We start from the raw sequence: 14,853 nt of genomic DNA on the forward strand, positions 1-14,853 counted from the left end.
AACCCTTCACTTCACGTCATCTCTTGTCTAAATCTACATGTGGAGGCGGGATCTCGGACAAGCTTCGCGTCCATCGTTTGCCTGGAGACGACAGCTCGACGGACTTGACTTCAGAGCTCCGAGCTTCATCAAGAAACATCCAACATCTAATCTCGCCATTCAACAAACGCTCCACCTCCATCATCTGAGAAAACCTCCCAATCAACACGAGACAGACCATCCCTTTCGAATTGATCATCTCCCAATCCACCACCACCCATCATGGCCAGCGGCTACGACCGCGCCCTCTCCGTCTTCTCCCCCGACGGCCACGTCTTCCAAGTCGAATATGCCCTCGAAGCCGTCAAACGCGGCACCTGCGCCGTGGCTGTCAAAGGCGCCGATGTCGTTGTTCTAGGCTGTGAAAAGCGCTCCGCCCTCAAACTGCAAGACACGCGCATCACGCCCTCCAAAATCTCCATGGTCGATACCCACGTCTGTCTCGCCTTCGCAGGTCTCAATGCCGATGCTCGTATTCTCGTCGACAAAGCCCGTCTCGAAGCGCAATCACATCGTTTGACGGTCGAGGATCCGGTATCAATTGAGTACATCACCAAATATGTGGCGGGTGTGCAGCAGCGGTACACGCAGAGTGGAGGTGTGAGGCCGTTCGGCATTTCGACATTGATTGTTGGGTTCGATCCGGGTAGCAAGGAGGCGAGATTGTACCAGACGGAGCCTTCTGGCATTTACTCTGCATGGTAAGGAATCGTCTCATCGTCTCATCGTCTCAATTATCCATCATATTCTGACCGTTTAATCACAGGAAAGCAAACGCCATCGGTCGCTCCTCCAAGACGGTCCGCGAATTCCTCGAACGCAACCACAAAGACGCCATGTCCCGCCCCGACACCATCGAGCTGACCATCAAGTCCTTGCTGGAAGTTGTCCAGACTGGCGCGAAGAATATCGAGATTGCCATCATGGCTCCCGGTAAGGGTGTGGAGATGTTGGCCGTGGAGGAAGTAGAGAAGATTGTCGAGAAGATCAATGCGGATAAGGATGCTGCGGCAGAGGCAAATGCTAGTCGGAGGGGCCCTAGGGGTGGCGCTGYGGCTGGCGATGCCGCTCCTGCACAAGTCCTTGCCAACAGACCTGCTGGAGGTGCTGCAGAGTGATGATGACGATGATGGATGATGGAGATGGAGATCAAGTCGCAGGCATGTCGTACATCCATAGAGATCAAGCTGCAGGCATGGCGTTCAGCGATGGCAGGAATCATGTACAATATACGACAAACCATCCGCATGCTACTAGCTGGTTCGCGGGTGCTGTATTGCCAAATGAAGCATTGGAATGCTCCCTATTCTGCTTCAATGATCCACACGATGGGCTTCATGGCCAAACATGTCAAATCCAGACCCTCAATTCCTGTTCAAGTGAGATCATTGAAAGCCGGAAGTTGAAGAGGTCATGCAGTATCATCCAGCAAAGCCGCAGCCACAGCACTCGCRCACATATCTCATCATTCATCATCCTACCATACCACTCATCCTCATCCTTATTCCTCAAGCACAACAACCTCCCATCCCCACCGCCCTCAACCTACTTCCTAACCTCCCCCTGCACAGTAGCAACAACCCTTCTCGCCATTTTACTCGCCCGAAATTCCAAATACCAGATCCCCTGCCACGTCCCCGTCGCCAATCTCCCCTCTGTAATCGGAACACTGACACTGGCTCCCATGAGCGAGGACTTAATGTGTGCGGGCATATCATCGAGTCCCTCATCCGCATGTTCGTAGAGTTTGCCTTGAGGGTCTTCGGGCGCGAGTCGGTCGAGGGCGTTGCCTGGAAGGGTCGGTCAGTTATTGAGAATTGGAAGATGGATGGAAGGAGGAGGAGGGGAAAGACATACTCATATCATGTCGCACATCGGGATCACAATTCTCATTCAAACTGAGCGCGCAAGACGTATGTTGGATGAAAAGATGCAAGATGCCGACTTTGTAGTTCTTGATCTCAGGCACGGCTTTGATCACTTCATCTGTGATGAGATATGAACCTCGAGATTTCGCCGGAAGGGTAAATGTCTTTTGCGTCCAGGAGGAGGACATGGTGGTTGATGTGGGGAGGGATGATGTGGAAGTAGGACAATCGTCTCGTGGACAACAATTGCAAATTGGAAGTTCGAATTTCTTGGGGGAGAATTCCGCTCCGAGGAGTTCGAGTGGGTAGATGAGAGGTTTGAGGAGGAGTTGGAAGGCTGAGGGGAAGAAGGCGAGGATGAAAATGGAGAGGAAGAGGAGTGTGTTGCGGAGGTTGTTATCGTTGGGCATTACCAGGTCGAAGAATATCTTTTTGAGAGTCAATGCTTCGATGTTGCGCTCTTGTTATTAAGTGACGTATATGCCTCCGGGGGTATGGTCTCATATCGGATGTTTGGGTCACCGGGAAAAGAGCGACCTCACCCGAAGACGCGACATTCACGTTGACATCGATTTCTCAAAAACAATTTTCATTTGCTCCTTTGCTTTGTCGTGTCGCGTTCTGTGAGGCTAAAAGCCTCTGCCATTCACTCGCTTGATTGATGATGGCTTACTCCTCCTTGAGCAGCATCCAAACTCCTTCATCATCATCAAGAAATCAAGTAAATCAGGTCTCGAGGCAGCACTCCAGAGATGTAGACCTCCATCGCTTGCCTCTTTGCAGCACACAAATTAATCTCGTTCGCCATGCTCGATGGTTAGAATTCAGACCGCATCATTTGCCTTCCTTCTTCTCTTCCTCCTCGCGGACGAAGTAGTACGAGCCCTCGAAGCGAGGATCCAGCTTCCACTCGCCGCTGAACTCCTTGATGGTGATGAAGGAGCTGAGAATATCGTCAGTAAGTCAGAAAGTAGAAATGGTGGAAGGAGCGCTCACCGCAGAGTGTGAGAACCGTCGAGCTCAATGACCCAGCACATTTGCTCATCGGCGAGACCGACAGGAGCGACCTTGCGTGGGTCCCAGGCACCTTCGGTCTTCGCGTACTTCATGTTGTCTTCCTGGACTTGAGCCTTGGTACGTCCCTGCCAGACATTGGGCTGTGGCTGCTTGGGCTCCTCGACTTCGACGGCGGGAGCCCCATGGAATGCTGGCGTGTAGACGTGGTAGTTGGCGGGAGCCGGAGCAGTGATGACTGCAGCGGCTGGCTTGGGAGTCTTGGGCTTGGAAGCCGCGACGACGACGGGTGGGACGGGCGAGGCGTAGGTGTAGTATCCCTGAGGTGGGAAGGCGCCGTACATTGGCTGTGGGTGAGAGTAGAACTGTGGGGTTGGGTGAGCGAGGCTCGATGGCTGTGGGATGTACAGCGGCTGAGGAGCGAAGAAGGTCGGAGCAGCGGCGGCGTCATCAGCAGCCTCACTCTTCTCCTCCTCCGCGGCGGGAGAAGGAGATTTGGCGGGAGGTGGAGACTTGGCAGCGAGGTACGAGTGAGACTGAAGTCCGTTGTTGTCGTCGTAGCCTGGCGCCGCGCCGGCGTCCTTGGACCAGTACTTGCTGTCGTCGGGCCAGTGCTCGTAGTCGTCGGAGGCAGTGGTGGAAGGCATTGTGTGTTTGTGAGAGGTGGTGGAGGGTGTTGGAGTTGAAGGGGAGTGGTGGAGGTGGAGGATGAAGGAGTGTGTGTTGAAGATGGAGGTAGGTGGGCGGAAGAAGAACGTCAAAAGCTTGGCTGCTGTGGGAAAGTGAAGTGAAGTGACGCATAACTGCAAGGCAGCAGCAGGTGAAACAAAGATTACAATGCAGACTTACAGATTCGGGAATCGGCTCCTGTCGCTCGTGGCGCACCACTCTGTGCTCGCGTTCGTGTTGATGGTGCCGGTGCCGCTGCTGCGTCCTCACCTCTTTCACCCTCTCTTTGCGACGATATCTTCGGGCCACCGGCGGCGGCGAGCGCGAATATTGGGGAGATGGAGGTGGCTCTAGCCAGACGTCTGCAAATGGCCACATGCACATGTTGATTCGGGTTGAAGTCGTGGTGAGCATTCAAGAATCAAGACAGACGTGGGTGGGCGGGCATGTGATGCGCCTCGAGGTTGACGTAAATGGGGAGATTGATTACAACTCGTACGTGAATCCCATTTTCACCAGCCTTTCATTCACTGACAGGCAGCGATCATAGCTCGAGATGCTCGAGCAGTCCCGCGCATATCCAGCTCCCAGCTACTCGAGACGTCCGACTTGGATATGATGTGAGGTGGTCCACTCACGCTCCGGCTCCGGCTCCTTCTATCAAGATGCACCTCGAGCGCCAAACTTTCAGCAGAAGTAGCGAAGGGGCTCGATTCTCTCAGCTCTTCCATCAATTCCTAAGTACCTTACGCTCCTCACTCGGGTTAACTCCATACTCAAACCGGTCCGAATACATATGCCAGTGCCAAAGCATAAAGGACACCAGTTATCATGGAGTTTCTGAAGCGGTTCGGGGATTGCACAACAGCAGGCTGGGTCCACACCTCTACATCACGATAGATGGGATTTGGGTGTCTTGGGGGAAGTTCGATGTAGGGAGGTGGAGAGGCCTGCGCCGAAGTTTCAATCGACTCGGCGGGCTCATATTCCCTACTGTTCTATAGTGTACCTCCTAGTTTACACCTTTATGTACTCTCCCTCCCGAACTATTACTCGCAGCCGAGACCGAACCAGTTCCCTTCCGATCAGACGGACCCACTGCCCATGGTTGTAATTGTCGGAGGCGGAGCCGCGGTGAATGAACTCCTGGTCGTGATAAGCGGGATCATCGCCTTTTAACAGATCGTTGAAGTCCAGATTCTCCAAATGTGCACGCTCCGCAAGCAAGGTAAGAAATGTCTTCCAAGACTCGTTCTCCGACAGGCTCAACAGGAACAGTTTGAGGTCTCGTAACGTATGCCGATGAGATTCGACAAACGTCCGGAGATCCGCTAATTTAGTCCAAAATCCAGTCAGGGAGACGGTATCAAGCCGTCTGGATGCGACCGATGCCACAATCACTGACATAAAGTTCTCCGGTGTCTCCGTCATGGGAACCGAGAGGTCGTCTGCCTCGTTGGATTGTAGAGTCAAGTCTGTCAAATTGTGGACATCCGCTAGAACACCCCGAATCGCCACAGTGCTGTTGAATGCCCATTCATCTGAAGGCGGTACCAAGGCAAGAGAAAGGCTGGTCAAGCTGTGCCAGCATCCCGCTGCTCTTGCTCTGTTGTGATGGTATCCATCGAAGACTCGACAGGAGAGCGAATAGAAGTTTGAAGCTAAATCGAATTCCAAAGATTCAAGCGGGTAGCCAGCTGTGAATATGCCGTTCATCAATGTTGTGGGTGGCGAATCTCCGCCAGTTGGCTTTAGGTCCGAGGGGGCGATATTGAGATCCCGGCGCAAGCGGTTCAGACCCGTGGCGTACGGCATATCGTCTTGGCTCTGGTACAAGATTTGTGGTGGTTCACTATTCGCTGCGAAGCACCGCAGCGCATCCCTCAGAAGGCGAGATTGGATCTCTGAGCTGCGTATCTGGCCAACACCTCCCAACTCCGGGCATTGTAGAGGCCACCCGAGTTGCACCATCGTCTTCCAGCCAGGTGGCATGGAGTCAAATTTTTCTTCTTCTACCATCACTGCCGTGAAAGATCTGTGAAGATTAGCTCCCGGTTCAGCGGTCCTTGTGCAGTAGGTCACTCACACAACTTCTACTTGTTTCCGGAATTCTGGGATGCGAGCAATGCCGAGAAGTACCCTCAGACTTTGCTCTGTGAAGATGTGACTGAGATTGGCAAAATACGTTCTGCCGRACCGTCGTTGCGTGACATCACGGAAGATGCGGTGTGCTCGCCTGATGTGGATTAGGTCGCTGCTGGGAAGGTTTTCAGCGACCATGGCGAGCGGGACCGGGGGTAAGGCCAGGATCGACATGTTCAAGTTATGTCGTTGCGAATAATTATTCTTGATCGATGGCGGCGAGAGTACCTATATTCGTGTGTTCAGTGGTTAGCGTTTCAGTGCTCCGACTCGCGGGTTTGTTTTGACAGACAGCAGTGCTGGTGTGGAAGGAAGTAAGGTACATATGGGAAAGACCTAGCGACTAGACGTAGCAGAGCAGGAGGTGACGGCTAAGGTACTTCACGGGAAAGACCACCAACGTGGCTTCGCAGTGACCGCACCTACCTACGCTTACCTTTCGCTGGAGATCATGCCCTCCTACGCACGGAATGCACAACTTTGGAAGGAACACCAACGGGTGAGATTGAATGTACAATACCTTACAACTGCTATTGCTACTGACATTTCTCATCTCTGCTCATAGGGCGCGCCGCTTGCCGTCTGTAAAGGCGTAGTGGCCCCCGTCTCCGCGCCGCCTGCATTCAAATGTGCTGCGGGAATCTCTGCTGCGCTTCCAGTTGGAGCAAGCGGGTATGAGGTCGAGGGCAGGCTTTCAAGATGCTTGCGGTGGTGCTCGTGTGCCTGTCATCTCTTGTTAGCAGCGTGTTCACGACCCGGTCGTAACGAGGCGTGGCATACAAATGGCAGACCGCAGTACGTGCACCAGCAAATCTGTGGCTTGTCTGTGTTGATGAAGATTCTGGGGTGTCCCAATGGTCCACCACCGCCGTCACAGGACACGACCTTCTTCTTGGTCCAGGTGACGGGCTGCTGGTGGATCAGATCAATGGCTGCGTATGGCCGGGGCTGGAAAGCGATATGTTAGCCATTGACGGTCCCTGATCGGTGTCTCTCATCGCCTCCTTCTTCATATCCAATGCCACGATATCCATACCTGATCCTCCATGATCGTCTGCTCAAAACGTGGGCCGACCATGGCCTTTGCGCGTGGCTGCTGGCTTCTGCTCCAAGTCGTCTCGCGGTTGGGCGATTGCGCGACCCGCTTCTCCTCCCCGGCGACTGGGTCTTCTACCAGTGCCTTGYCCTGTTGGCCGAATGCATGTGTGGGAAGGGCATTGGTGTTGGAGACGGGCGATCTCCGCTCCTTGGGGTTCGGGTTGTTGGCAGGGACTGGGTTGTCGGTCTGAGTCGAGTATTTGGCAGAGACGGAAGGGAGAGCTCTGCGGGTGATGGCAGGCACGATCCTGCAGGCACTTCGTTGCAGCATGGTGTCGTTGGTGATATGGGTAGAGGTGCGCTGGGAGTCGCAAGCAGTGAGGTCCGTCGTCTCCACGCCACGGGAGCTGCCGTCGCGTCGAATCAAGTCGCTTCAATTTAAAGACCTCTTCCTCTTCACCTTATTCACCCACAAACAACACCAGAGTTCGAAGAGGACTTAGATCATCTTCTTCAGCGCAGCTATATTATCACTGCGGCTGTCTTGATAGCATGTTGTGCGAACCGAAATCTCGCATCGAGATTTTTACTCGATCTCCACGTGCGCACATGCATCTCAACTCACACTCATCCGGAGCGCAGAGAAACCTGCTCAAGAGCTGGGCCCACTGAAATCCATGGATGTAGCTTCCATGGTGGTAGCAGGATCCCCCGTGCCGTCCTACTGGCGCTGGTACATCCGAGGTGAATGAATGAGATAGTACTCTATCGTCAGCTGCAAAGACAACTTTTCCACTGCGCCGAACAAAGGAAACAACCTCGTCAATCACCTTGTTCTAGCAATCGAGGCAGACCTCGGTTCCACAGGAGACGGGAAAGAGCCAACGGAGTCTCCATACAAGATTCAGAAGGTGGGAACGTCGGCTTGACGATCACATTGTAGCAGCTACGCGGAATCGCATTGTCACCACCTTTCACCTTTCAGCTGCCCTGGGGAGGTGGACGTCGGAGTTGATGTACAGATCAAAGCTCAAAGTGTGGCCAAAGAGTCCTGAGTAGAGAAATACCGTCGAACTCGCATGTATTGGGGATTATTGTGCAATTTTGGAATCCCGATGCGATGCAGTCGCTGATTCCATTCGACGTCACCGCTTGCATGGTTTTCTTTCAACTACATCGTGGACAAACACGACAGCACGGGATCTTCAAAATATACAGCATTTCTTTGTTGATGTGCTGTCGTTGGAGCGTGCTTCTTTCACGCCTTTGCTTGGAGCCGGATGCGGCGAGCATCTCAAGGGCGACCTCGAAAGTCTTTGTTATGCGTATTGCATTGTGATTATTACAAGGAGACCGCACAAGCGCGACCACGGCAATCTCGAGGTATCATCACTCCACAATCACCCTAGACGTTATCGCAAGGAGCTATGTTGGCTCCCATTCGACTCAACCACCGGGGAAGCCCTCGAAATTGTAACATATACCAAATCAGCGCAGTTGGACAAGGAGAAGAATGCAAGAAGCCAGGGCACAAGACCGCCCATTCGGGAGCCAGGGGAGGCGTGGAAGCGAAGGCGAATACACATATCAAGGCCCCGAGTAAACCAGCCCACAAACGCGCATTAAACAGTGCCATATCGAAAAAAAAAATTGCATTGATTGAAAGGGTCGCTACTGGAGATGCGGGCGGAGAGCCCAGTAATGTTGGAGATGCAGGGGAAGGGTCCAGTAGTAAGGAAGGAGGCATATTGAACATAAGTAGTCTAGGATTTGATGATACCGGGATCGGTGGAGAAGCAGTCGATGCCGATCCCGATGGTGAAAATGGTTTTCAAGGGGTACAACGAGGTAACAACAGACCGAGAGGCGGAAATAGAGGAGGCAAAGGGCGAGGCGACAGAGGGCGAGGCGGCAGAGGGCGAGGCGACAGAGGGCGAGGCGGCAGAGGGGGAGGCGACAGAGGGGGAGGCGACAGAGGGGGAGGCGGCAGAGGGGGCAGAGGCGGCGGAGGAGGCGGCAGAGGCGGAGGTGGAGCCGGAGGAGGAGCCGGAGGAGGAGCCGGAGGAGGAACTGGCGGCAAAGAGGCTTGGTTTACGGAAGCAAGATGGCAGAAACGTGACTTTGCCAGAGGAGATGTCTGGAGTGTTCCATACCACATGTAAGACAGCCTAGCCTGTGATGGTCCAATACTGACGAATAAATCGCAGGCCGAACCTGGACGAGAGACTAGATTCAGCTGAAGCAGCAGAGAAAGCTGGCGGATACTGCAAACTGACATTTGCCGGCGCCGTCTACTCCAAATACCGTAATGTAGTCGTACTTTGGAAGTTTAACCGCAAGATGATCGTCGCTCCATTCTACGGTTTCGACAAAAATGGCGTCACAAAAAAGACTGCAGACGATGTTAAAGAGCTCAAGAAGATTGTGAACTACCAGGAGGACAAGACCGCCTACTCCGAAGAAGATCGAGCAAACGACGTCTTGAAAGTCGAGATGAACCAGCGGCAAAAGTTGACCAAACCAACTTGGGTAAACTTACCAGCAGCGTTTAGTGTAGACTACGCGACCTCTATGAAACGGACCGGGAAGTTAAGGGATAAAAGCGCTCGTACTCTGTTATTCGCCATGGACGATCTGGTTGCGGCAAGCAAGGCCGAGCCCAACTGAGACATCTTACGGGAGAGTGGTCTTTCGATCGTCAGAAGCCCTCCACGTCAAGTGGAGAAGACTTGGTCGTAATTCGATCTCCCCGAATCGCAAGCAACTGCATCAGCTTGGGATCATTGCCTCATTGCGACAGAGAGCCCGAAGAATTGCTAGAAAATACTGCGCTGGGCGGAAACCGTGTAATCCAATAATTAGTACCCTAGCTCCACCATGAAACTTATTGATTTTAAGCAAACTCATCATCTGGACTTAGCTACCCTCTTCTCTTGTATYGAATGTAATTGGTCGAATCAAGAAATGGTTGACATTTGCACATGGCACAACCGGGCCATGCCAAGCCAACCGGCCTGTGGCATCAAGCTTTTCTTTCTCCGCTTGGTTATCGCAGTACAGCGTGTTGAGTCAACTTATTCGAAACATCGATTGGAGATGTTGCTCGTCCGACCAAGGAATGTAAATTTCAACGCAGCGTGTTGTGGGTATATGTCATCCTCCACCTTCCTTCCCGATTGGGACTTTCCAAAAGTGTTGCCAAGCAGGGCTCATATGGCGTGACCGATGGCGTGCCATGTGCGTTCATCAAGGGYAGGAACAGCCTAATCTTGGTACCACCACGGTGTCACCACCTCTCTTTCCACATCAGACTTTCTGACAAGAAAAGCTTCCTGAACGCAATCCAAACTCTCCATCAACCACATGCCAAGTCCGGCTGAGTAAACATCTGGTCCATTTGGTTCACTCATCATCTGCAAGACTCCGGTACCTCGTTCGCTACATCTGACAACATGGCGAAGCTCCGAGGTACCAGGCTGGGTGCGTTCCGCGCGTAAGTTGGAACTTGGCACATGTTTGTCTTTGACTTGACTCGACTCGAGCTAATGGCTTGCAGCTACTCCTTTGGGTTCTTCATCTGTCTGTCCGGATTTCTGTTCGGATATGATACCGGAATCGTTGGCGGCGTTTTAACGATGGAGAGTTACAAGCGTGACTTTGGTTACACAGACAACACGACAGTTGCTGCCGTCATGGTCTCTCTCCAGAATGTTGGTGCTTTCCTGGCCGCTCTTGGCATCTTCCCAATCAGTGAACGATTTGGAAGGAAGAAGACCATTCAAGGTTGGAACTTGGCACAAGTTTGCCCTGGACTTGACTCGRGCTAACGGCTTGCAGTTGCTTGTATCGTCTTCATCCTTGGCGTGATTCTGCAAGTCATCCCCTCGCACTCTTTGGTTTGCTTCTACATCGGTCGGTTTGTTGCAGGACTTGGGCTTGGTGGAGCTACTGCGGTTGCTCCCTCCTACAACGCAGAGCAGGCGCCAAAGGAGATTCGAGGCAAACTCGGGAGCGGAATGCAATGGCTGTTTGCGCTTGGTGTGATGATCTCCTACTGGGTAAGACAGTGAAGAGCAGAGGCTCTTGTAAGACAACTTCAGGACCAGGCATCGCTAATTCTCCCCAGGTGGACTACGCTACGGTGAAGAGTCTCCCCGTTTCTTCCGCACAGTGGCAGATACCTGTCGGTCTGCAAATCGTTCCCGCATTCATCCTTGGCTTCGGACTTTTCTTCCAAAAGGAGAGCATTCGATGGTTGGCAAAGAAGGGTCGCTATGACGAGGCACTCGCCAACCTGAAATGGATGCGTGCTGACGACAGCCCGGAGGTCATGGCCGAGTTCAACGAAATCAAGACTTCATTGGTGGAGGAATCCCGTGCTCGCGAGGGATTCAGCCACCGAGAGCTTCTCGAGCCCGCAAATCGGTACCGCCTATCTCTTGCCGTTGGAGTCTTCCTTGGCCAACAGTGTACCGGAATGACGGCACTCGCCTACTTCGGGCCCCAGTTCTTCAAGCTGCTCGTTGGATCTTCTTCGTCGAACCTGCTCCTCATTACAGGTCTATTTGGTGCCGAGAAGTTCATCATGGTTGGAACCTATATCCTCTTCTTTAGCGAGATGTGGAATCGTCGGCCCACGCTTTGGGTTGCGGCGCTATTGATGTCGGTCTGCTTCCTCATCGTCACGGTGATCAACAATACCACGCCAGTACCCATCGCCAACAGTGCCTCCCCAGCTGGGATCGCTACTGTCGCCATGATCTTCCTTACCAACTCAATCTACCAGTTCAGCTGGGGTCCGGTTCCGTGGCCCTATGCTTCGGAAGTAAGCATGCATCATCAATGACCTTTCACTCGAGGCTGCAACTAACCAACATTCCAGATCTTTCCCTCTCGAATCCGTGAAGTCGGCACATCGGTCGGTGTCAGCACACAGTGGCTCTTCAACTTTTTGTTCTCTTTGGTAACGCCATACATGATCGCAGCATGGGGAAGCTATGTTTTCCTCTTCTATGCCGCTCTCGATGTCATCATGGCCGGCCTTGTCTATTTCTTCCTCAAAGAGACAAAGGGACGCTCTCTGGAGGAGATTGAAAGCTTGTTTGAAACCAGATCTGCTTCGGAGGTTGAGGACGCGCGGACGAGAGCACTTGATAGGATCAGTGAGGACGATGTCGCTGATGTCCATGTTACCGGGAAGGTCGATAGACGTTGATCGAGGATCTCCAAGTGCTGCAGCGTTACATAGCGATTTAAGCGACCAGACCCCTTTTCGGCAAGTCAGACGTGTTTCTAGCATGCGGAGGCTGACAACATAAAAAGCCAGCGTGCGCGAGAGCTTGGCTCGAATGGTTTGTGATAAAATCTTTCGACAGAGCCACGATTGCGAATAAGTCGAGTTGTATGTGGTGACATGGCTCATTGTTACGTACCAAATATTCCATCGATCCATCTTCTTCTTGCCAGCATTCAGCAGATGAGGTCGCAGGGTTCACACTCGCAGTTTCGTGCCAAAGGATGTGCCAAAACCTTTGTCTTCCGGCTGTAAGAGCGTCTATGCAAGGCTTACGGCAACAGAAACCATATTCGAGCCGGATGCCACCAGTCTCGACGCTGATGTTTCTCCAGAATATGCAAGTGGTGGATACTACACATCCCCTGGWGTGCCATTACCTCCAAGAGTCTCCGGAAACAACTTCGTGCTATTGGCATCAACCTGAACCACAGTCAGGAATGGTGAAATGTCAACAACGTCAAACTTTTACTCACATAGATATAATTCTGCAAAACCGCAGTCCCATTCTCAATTCTCGCAATCTGCTCTTCGGTGCAGGTATCCAGATCGAAAAGATAGCACCACTGGAGTCTCTGTTCCGGAGGATCATTCTCAATAGCCCAAGTATCTGCAGGGCCTTCTGAACTGTAAACAGAGCCATCTTCACTGGTGACTGGAATTTTGCCTGTTGCAGTGTCCACATTGCTCAATGTCCTCATGAAGATGCGGTATGAAGTTTCGGGAGAATAGGCTGGCACCTCGTGACCCGATTGGTAGACTCTGCTGAAACTGAGGTTGCCATACTGTCTGACCTGGCCTCCAGAGAAGCTGTCGTTGGTCTGAATCGCAGTGTATCCCGCGGCATGAAACTTGGATGCTTCGGTGTAGTTGACTGCGAGGGAAATAGCCTCACCTCCAATCCAGTTCTGGGGCATTACATTAGCGTAAGTTCAGTCTCAACAGTCAGTCAATCAGTGTGACCTACGCAAGCAAAGTCTCTGTCACCATACATCAACGCAACCTTGACGCCATTTTCGAGCAGGTAGGCCAAGTCCTCCAACCAGCCCGGACGTACGTAGTCCCCTATACTTCTGACTGCTGAGCCTGATGCAGCAGAGGATTGCGAAAAATTGAGAGGTACCCCGAGAGCGGCTTGAACATGTGGCTGCTGTAAGTACCCCTGGTAGAAGGGATAGGGGAAGTTGTATGGGTCGATGGAACCATAGTCGTAATAGTTCCGGCCAGAGTAGCTAGTATTCGTCAGATGTTGTTCGGACAAAGTTTGCAGGTAAGCTTTTCTTACTCTTGATAAGGATCTTTAATGTTCTGACTACAGAAAGACTCGGCCTTGCGGCATAATTGGTTGACTGTGCTGTTGATTCCAGTGTTCTCGGGATCGAAAGCGATAGAAGCGTTACGACAAGCGTAGATCTGATCTTGGCATCCGCCTTTGCGGTAGAGCGCATCACGCATTTGCTCCTGGACGGTAGCATTGACAAGCTCGAGACCGTAGGTGTTGTTGCGCACGATTTGAACGTAAGATGGCCATTGTACCAGACGATCGATGCAAGAGTTGACGAACATCAAGGTGTCCAACTCAATGACCGAGTAGTCCTGGTCAGAAAGTGTTCCATTCTGGATGAGTTCGTTCTGTTCCTGAAAGTACACGAATATGGCAGGTCCATATCTGCCACCGTACGACTCGGTCGTGAGACTGATGCGGTTGTTATTGGGCTTGTATTCTGGGAACTCCTGGAACCATGACTATCAGGCGGAGTCAGTAGGACGTTCACAAAACTGGCATGTCGCGATTACCTGTGCAAAGTGCCATAGGGCGGCAGCACCGTTGACTGAGCCGTGCGAAGTATGATTGACGTCCTGTGACCCATAAGTACCAACTAGGAAGGTTGAGTTCTGCTCTGGAATAGGATCTGTAGCGTTGAGCACAGTGACATGTCCATTCAAGAGGTTCTTGGTGATGTTCGTGAGAACGTCGTAGGAAAATCCAACCTGTCCCAGTGTCAACGCATAGCCCATGATCTTTGGCGAGGCCATCCTACTTGAACCGGCTGATCGATCCACATGACGTTGGCCTCATTATTCCAGGACCATTCGTTAAGCCTGGTTGAATTGGAGTCCGAATTAACCTGTAGCACTCTTTAACCCGTGTCACTTGGTACAGGTACACATTATTGTAAGCTACTTGCCTGACACGGTCCATTCTCTGCCAGAAGTCCCAGCATTGAAGAGCTTCCTGGACCGCCATTCAACCAGACGCTTGTCGGAGCATTGGCGGGATCTCTGAGCAAAAGTCAGCCTTTTGTCGCTTTGCCCATGATGTTCGCGGATCTTCAACTCACGTTCGACTTTCAAAGAACCTGCACGTTGAAGCATACTCGGTCAGTGTATTCCCCCATCTTGAGTTCGATTTCAGGGCGGCTCACCAGAAGAACGTGTTTATCGGGTAGTCGGTCGGCTCTCCTCTGTCATAAGAGATGCCCGCTGGAAGATGCACGTAACCGGCATAGTTCTTGACTCCTGGTGTCGTCTCGCAAATGCCGGTCTCTTTGTAGGATATCGAAACTCCAGGCTCGGCGCCTTTTACGATGGTTATACCTTCTGGATGAAGAAATTGAGCATACACAAGGCTCGAAGCCCCAGAAAGAAGCAATAAGCCGAAAGTCAGCATAGCTGCAAGGCCGAACGAATCTGGCGACTTGACGGCGAGCCGTAATGATGCAAGTCGAGAATAGTAATTGTGTGAGCAATCTCACATGTACCTTACGGTGAAACTTGGCTGGCCGACAT

The 14,853-nt window shown here is 52.3% G+C and overlaps 9 protein-coding genes; 4 read left to right on the forward strand and 5 right to left on the reverse strand.

Annotated features, from left to right (window-relative positions):
• Positions 1-261: 261 nt before the first annotated feature.
• Positions 262-1,157, forward strand: RCC_07155 (probable alpha-type of subunit of 20S proteasome; the record flags this gene model as incomplete). XM_023772413.1 has 2 exons in its annotated part: positions 262-740; positions 806-1,157. The coding sequence occupies 2 exons, from the start codon at positions 262-264 to the stop codon at positions 1,155-1,157; spliced, it is 831 nt and encodes a 276-aa protein (XP_023628181.1).
• A 427-nt stretch (positions 1,158-1,584) lies between these two features.
• On the reverse strand, positions 1,585-2,095 carry RCC_07156 (probable protein yjbQ; the record flags this gene model as incomplete). XM_023772414.1 has 2 exons in its annotated part: positions 1,585-1,829; positions 1,897-2,095. The coding sequence occupies 2 exons, from the start codon at positions 2,093-2,095 to the stop codon at positions 1,585-1,587; spliced, it is 444 nt and encodes a 147-aa protein (XP_023628182.1).
• An 804-nt stretch (positions 2,096-2,899) lies between these two features.
• Positions 2,900-3,568, reverse strand: RCC_07157 (uncharacterized protein; the record flags this gene model as incomplete). The annotated part of the gene is made up of 1 exon (XM_023772415.1): positions 2,900-3,568. One exon carries the CDS (start codon positions 3,566-3,568, stop codon positions 2,900-2,902), a length of 669 nt encoding a protein of 222 aa, XP_023628183.1.
• Positions 3,569-4,607: 1,039 nt separating this feature from the next.
• RCC_07158 (uncharacterized protein) lies at positions 4,608-5,906 on the reverse strand (the record flags this gene model as incomplete). XM_023772416.1 has 2 exons in its annotated part: positions 4,608-5,625; positions 5,677-5,906. The coding sequence occupies 2 exons, from the start codon at positions 5,904-5,906 to the stop codon at positions 4,608-4,610; spliced, it is 1,248 nt and encodes a 415-aa protein (XP_023628184.1).
• A 375-nt stretch (positions 5,907-6,281) lies between these two features.
• RCC_07159 (related to NADH-ubiquinone oxidoreductase) lies at positions 6,282-7,101 on the reverse strand (the record flags this gene model as incomplete). XM_023772417.1 has 3 exons in its annotated part: positions 6,282-6,455; positions 6,513-6,680; positions 6,769-7,101. The coding sequence occupies 3 exons, from the start codon at positions 7,099-7,101 to the stop codon at positions 6,282-6,284; spliced, it is 675 nt and encodes a 224-aa protein (XP_023628185.1).
• A 1,493-nt stretch (positions 7,102-8,594) lies between these two features.
• On the forward strand, positions 8,595-9,000 carry RCC_07160 (uncharacterized protein; the record flags this gene model as incomplete). XM_023772418.1 has 2 exons in its annotated part: positions 8,595-8,928; positions 8,978-9,000. The coding sequence occupies 2 exons, from the start codon at positions 8,595-8,597 to the stop codon at positions 8,998-9,000; spliced, it is 357 nt and encodes a 118-aa protein (XP_023628186.1).
• A 110-nt stretch (positions 9,001-9,110) lies between these two features.
• RCC_07161 (uncharacterized protein) lies at positions 9,111-9,437 on the forward strand (the record flags this gene model as incomplete). The annotated part of the gene is made up of 1 exon (XM_023772419.1): positions 9,111-9,437. One exon carries the CDS (start codon positions 9,111-9,113, stop codon positions 9,435-9,437), a length of 327 nt encoding a protein of 108 aa, XP_023628187.1.
• A 785-nt stretch (positions 9,438-10,222) lies between these two features.
• Positions 10,223-11,985, forward strand: RCC_07162 (related to quinate transport protein; the record flags this gene model as incomplete). XM_023772420.1 has 5 exons in its annotated part: positions 10,223-10,263; positions 10,327-10,553; positions 10,608-10,828; positions 10,897-11,595; positions 11,653-11,985. 5 exons carry the CDS (start codon positions 10,223-10,225, stop codon positions 11,983-11,985), a joined length of 1,521 nt encoding a protein of 506 aa, XP_023628188.1.
• Positions 11,986-12,417: 432 nt separating this feature from the next.
• Positions 12,418-14,734, reverse strand: RCC_07163 (probable Carboxypeptidase S1 homolog B; the record flags this gene model as incomplete). XM_023772421.1 has 9 exons in its annotated part: positions 12,418-12,486; positions 12,540-12,971; positions 13,031-13,295; positions 13,349-13,809; positions 13,861-14,055; positions 14,106-14,192; positions 14,253-14,346; positions 14,406-14,423; positions 14,490-14,734. 9 exons carry the CDS (start codon positions 14,732-14,734, stop codon positions 12,418-12,420), a joined length of 1,866 nt encoding a protein of 621 aa, XP_023628189.1.
• Positions 14,735-14,853: the final 119 nt, after the last annotated feature.

The sequence above is a fragment of the Ramularia collo-cygni genome (genome assembly GCF_900074925.1).
Source record: "Ramularia collo-cygni strain URUG2 genome assembly, contig: RCC_scaffold11, whole genome shotgun sequence".
Lineage (NCBI taxonomy): Eukaryota > Fungi > Ascomycota > Dothideomycetes > Mycosphaerellales > Mycosphaerellaceae > Ramularia > Ramularia collo-cygni.